At 41.2% G+C, this 5,293-nt stretch overlaps 1 protein-coding gene across 1 annotated transcript; it reads left to right on the top strand.

Moving 5' to 3' along the window:
• The first annotated feature begins 216 nt into the window (after window positions 1–216).
• Window positions 217–4,280, top strand: LOC129809234 (uncharacterized). Its single transcript, XM_055859046.1, has 2 exons — window positions 217–339; window positions 426–4,280. Exons 1-2 carry the CDS (start codon window positions 217–219, stop codon window positions 4,278–4,280), a joined length of 3,978 nt encoding a protein of 1,325 aa, XP_055715021.1.
• The last annotated feature ends 1,013 nt before the right edge of the window (window positions 4,281–5,293 follow it).

Raw genomic sequence — 5,293 nt, 5'->3', positions numbered from 1 at the left:
AATGTAGAGATTTTTTATTACTAAATCCAAGTAAAAGATTAGAAATTGTTAAAAGCCTCAAAATTTGCCAAAATTGTCTCTGTGCATCTCACTCTCTCAATGATTGCCCATACTCTCTTTGTAAACAATGCAACGAAAAACACAATACATTGTTGCATGACTCGGTCGTTCCATTGGTTCGTGACCCAATTCCATCCACATCAAAATCATCCAACAATGAAACTCCTCCTGATAAACCAACACCAGCGTCGGCTCTCAGCTGTATTGAGGATACACAAAATTGTTCTGCACGTATCCTTTTGGCTACTGCTAGGGTCAAAGTCCTTGATGGAGGAAATGGTGAGCATTTTTGTCGCATTTTACTCGATGCAGGTTCCCAAGTCAATTTAATGACTACCCACTTGTGTCAAACCTTGCGTCTTAAGTCTGCACCAATAGATTTTCATCTTGAGGGAATCGGCTCTATCAATCATGTGGTCAAACGTAAAACAAATGTCAGACTTCTGATAGGTGAGAAGGGGGGAGAAAGTGTGGTCAATGTGGAGTGTTTGGTAGTAAAGCGAATCACTGGAGATCATCCAAATTTTAAAATCAATAAAGAGATAGTATCGATTCCTAATTCCATTAAGTTGGCAGATCCTGATTGGAACAAATGTCAGCCCATTGATATTTTAATTGGAGGTCAATATTTCTGGAACTTTGTCAAGGATAACACTAAGACTCTTGGACCCAATGCTCCTATACTGAAAGATAGTGTCTTCGGTTGGTTACTGGTAGGACCTCTATCTCAAGAGCCCTCAACAAGTTCAGGTTTTCATGCACAGTGCAACCTGTCCACTTTAGCTAGCCTTGATGCTTCTCTTCGTATGTTTTGGGAAATAGAAGAAATTCCTCAAGCCAAGAATAGTGTCGATGAACATAACGAAGTTGAACAGCTATATCGATCCTCTACTTCTCGGAATGAAAATGGCCGCTATGTAGTCAGATTGCCTTTGAACGACAGAATCGGAGAGTTGGGAAATAACAGGGCATCAGCAACATATCAATTCTTAAGCTTGGAAAGAAGATTGGGAAAGAAGGAAGACCTCAAGATTGCATACTCTCAGGCCATTAAGGAGTACCTCGACTTGAAAATCATCGAGGAGGTACCTTCAACTGAACTAGATTCGCCATCGTACTATCTCCCTCATCACGGAGTTGTTCGAGAACAAGCGATCAGCACAAAGTTGCGAATAGTATTCAACGCGAGTGCTCGCTCTCAGTCAGGCGTTAGTCTCAATCAGTGTCTCATGGTAGGCCCAGTTGTTCAGCCATCTTTGGTAGAAGTCCTTTGGCGATTTCGCTTACACAAATATGCCTTGACATGTGATATCGTCAAGATGTACCTGCAGGTACATCTGGTTCCTGAGCACAGGAATTATCAGCGATTCATATGGAGGGAACATCCTTCAGATGATATTAAACATTATCGATTCCGTACTGTGTGTTTTGGTATCGCGTCTTCACCATATTTAGCGACCAGAACCCTCAATCAATTGGCGGATGATGAAGGTCAATCTTTTCCTATGGCTGCCAAGGCAGTTAAAGAGTCATTTTATGTCGACGATTGTTTGGCATCAGTTCCAGAACAGGCACAAGTTTTAGAGTTGAAACATCAACTCATTCATCTCATGGAACGCGGACAATTCCAACTGGCTAAGTTCCAGACAAACTGCTCAGTTGAAGTCGACAACAACCAAGAAAGTCACTCAGACGTCATCATTTCTGACAATGTGGTGAAAACCTTGGGATTAATGTGGAACAGCAAAGTTGACACCTTTCAGTTCAAACTGTCCAATGATCTCCCTAAGAAAAATGTCACCAAAAGGCAGATTCTTTCAGTCATCGCTAGGATCTATGATCCCCTTGGGATGCTTGGTCCAATAGTCACCAATGCGAAACTCATTCTTCAGGCAGCATGGCAGTGCAAAACTGATTGGGATATGATAGTTCCCGGTGAACTGCAGCACAGATGGGCATCGTTTATCAATGACCTCCCATCAATTGAACTTTTACGAATACCTAGATGGGTAGTGAATGTGGAGTCCCCAGCGCAGGTGGAACTACACGTTTTCTCAGATGCAAGCTCACTTGCATATGGAGCCGCCATTTTTTTGGTCTGTGAAGATGTCAATGGACACAGGTCATCCGGACTTCTCACTGCCAAGTCAAAAATAACCCCTTTAAAGTCAACGGAAGCTCAAGGAAATGAACTCACCATTCCTAAGGCAGAATTGCTTGGGGCTCAAATGGCGGCAGAGTTGATGTTCATGGTCTCAAAAGCATTGGGCATTGAACGGAAATTTTATTGGACAGATGCAGCTGTTGTTCTGCACCAAATTTATTCTCCATCAGAGAAGCGAGAAACATTTGTTCGAAATAAGGTTCGCATTATTCGAAAATTGTCACAGGCTGAGGAGTGGGGCCATGTTCCGACGAAACAAAACCCAGCAGATGCTCTTTCTAGAGGTTCTACTGTTCAGGAGTTGATGATCAACAATCTATGGTGGTTAGGACCAGATTGGTTGACAAAAGGAACAGATTCTTGGCCAGTTGCCTTTTCCCCTCATACCTTTTCCATTACAAGAGACACTTCTTTAGCATCAGTTAACGTGGTGTTAAAGGAAGAAAAGAGTGATCATCCTCAGAATTCTGTATATGCGTTTCTCATTTCCCGTATCAGTCTCTTCAGAAAAATGCAAAGAGTCTTAGCATGGTGTTTGCGAGCGATTACTATCTTCAAAACTCGTAAGGGTAGAACAACTCGCAGCATGGCTCATGGAAATACCCTTTCTGGCCCCCTCACAGCAGAGGAACTTCTTCGTGCAGAGACACTTATTATAAAATGGGAACAACACGATCATTTACTCCCAATCATCACAGCAGTGAAAAAGGGTAATTTGAACCAACAGCCAAAATTTAAATTTGTACGTCGCTTAAGGCCTTTCTTGGATGATGATGGATTACTGAGAGTTGGTGGGCGTTTGCACAATTCTGCAGAACCATACGATACACAACACCCAAAAATTCTTCCTAAAGGGAAATTGGCAAACTTGCTAGCTCTACAATTCCATCTCAATCTTCTTCATGGTGGACCAACTATTTTGTTGTCATCCTTACGACAACGTTACTGGCCACTTGGAGGCCGCAGCTTAGCACGTCAAACTGTACACAATTGTGTTCCCTGCTTTAAAGCAAAACCCCAATTCCAGACACAAATTATGGCTGACTTACCAGAGCACAGAGTTAATAATCTGCGCCCTTTCTTTGCTACTGGAATGGACTTTGCTGGGCCCCTATTACTAAGGTCAGGATCCAGGAAAGCTCCTCCATCCAAGGCATATATAATTGTGATGGTGTGTATGTCCACAAAGGCTACACATTTGGACTTGGTTAGCTCACTGGCTACAGACGCTTTTATTGCAAGCCTACGTCGATTCACCGCCAGACGTGGAATACCGAGTTTTATCTACAGTGATAATGGTACAACGTTTGTTGGAGCTGACAGCGAACTCAAGAAAATGCTGCAATCCATGTCGTTCAATGAGGAAATTGGAAACTTTATGGCTTCCTTGGAGATCAAATGGAGGTTCCAACCTCCCAGAGCACCCCATCATGGCGGTCTCTGGGAGGCTACTGTCAAGTCCTGCAAGTATCATTTAAAACGTGTTCTTGGGCTGACTCCACTAACATTTGAAGAGATGAGTATCATTTTATGTCAAATTGAAGCTGTTTTAAACAGCAGACCACTTTTTCAACTTCCCTCTGTCTCAGACGTCAAGGATCCATCTTGCTTGACACCGGGACATTTTCTGGTTGGATCGGCATTGACACAGTTGCCGGACCCGAACCTTGGACATCTATTAATAAACCGATTGGATAGATGGCAATTGTGTCAGAGACTGCAGCAGAATTTCACCGATCAGTGGAAACGGGACTACCTTCATACATTGCAGACCAGGGTTAAGTGGAGCAAAGAGTTTCCCAACATTAAAGTGGGAGATGTAGTTTTGCATTTGGATGAGCAAACACCCTCTACTTCATGGCCACTTGGTTTGATTTCATCTGTATTTCCAGGAAAGGATGGAAAAATTCGAGTTGTTGATGTAACGACAGCTAAGGGCAAATTTAGAAGACCCATTACAAAGATAGTCAAACTTCCAACCAATGATGAATTAGAGAAGAATTGGCCTCTTTCTGGGGAGGATGTTCGCGCTCAAAATTCAGACACAGCACTGTAAAGTGCATCGCGAACAGAGGCTAGAGCGAAGCTCTAACTAGAGTCGAGAGAGAGTGAGATGTAGATAAAAATTTTTTCTATTGTCCAGAAAGAAATTAAAACGGGTGATATTCCCAGTTTTTTTCCACTTTGTTTCTTGGATTGACCAGAGGAGCAAGGTTCATACTGGTGATTTAAAAGTTATTAAAAATCAGTTTTAAGTTAGAAGTTATTTGTTAAAACTAAATTTGGTGAAGGGAAAATATAGTGGGTGAAATTTGTGAAAGTGTTTTAATTATCTTCCTGCAAAAAAAGGAGAGTGGACAAGACAGACCTACCACGAGGCACCACGAGGAAAATTTTTGTTCCTCCAATCCGAATGTATTAAAAGTGGATTATTTGCAGGTATTCAACTCATTCACTCATTCATCACGCACGAAGGCATTCATATTCATTCACACAATTTCTACAATTTATTTTAAGGTATTCAACTCATTCACTCATTCATCACGCACGAAGCCATTAATATTCATTCACACAATTTCTACAATTTATTTTAAAGGTTTGTCATACCATTTTTGTTCCTCCAATCCGAATGTATTAAAAGTGGATTATTTGCAGGTATTCAACTCATTCACTCATTCATCACGCACGGAGGCATTCATATTCATTCACACAATTTCTACAATTTATTTTAAGGTATTCAACTCATTCACTCATTCATCACGCACGAAGCCATTAATATTCATTCACACAATTTCTACAATTTATTTTAAAGGTTTGTCATACCATATATATATATATATATATATATATATATATATATATAAAGATAAGGGATACAAACTCGCAAAGCACTGGCGTGAAAACCACAAAGATCTTCGTGATGACGCAGCAACCTCTAGTGGTACCGCTAGTACTAGCAATTTCATCGCAAGGAAAAAGGCTATTGAAGCGACGTTGATGATCATCTCACGTGCTACAGCAACGCTTAAGTCATATAGCGATCCGAAGCTCTTTGTAGATATTATTGCT

This window comes from Phlebotomus papatasi, unplaced genomic scaffold (genome assembly GCF_024763615.1).
Source record: "Phlebotomus papatasi isolate M1 unplaced genomic scaffold, Ppap_2.1 HiC_scaffold_514, whole genome shotgun sequence".
In the NCBI taxonomy this organism is placed as follows: Eukaryota; Metazoa; Arthropoda; class Insecta; order Diptera; family Psychodidae; genus Phlebotomus; species Phlebotomus papatasi.
Note: the sequence above shows the minus strand (reverse complement) of the source record. Positions and strands in the feature narration are given on the sequence as shown.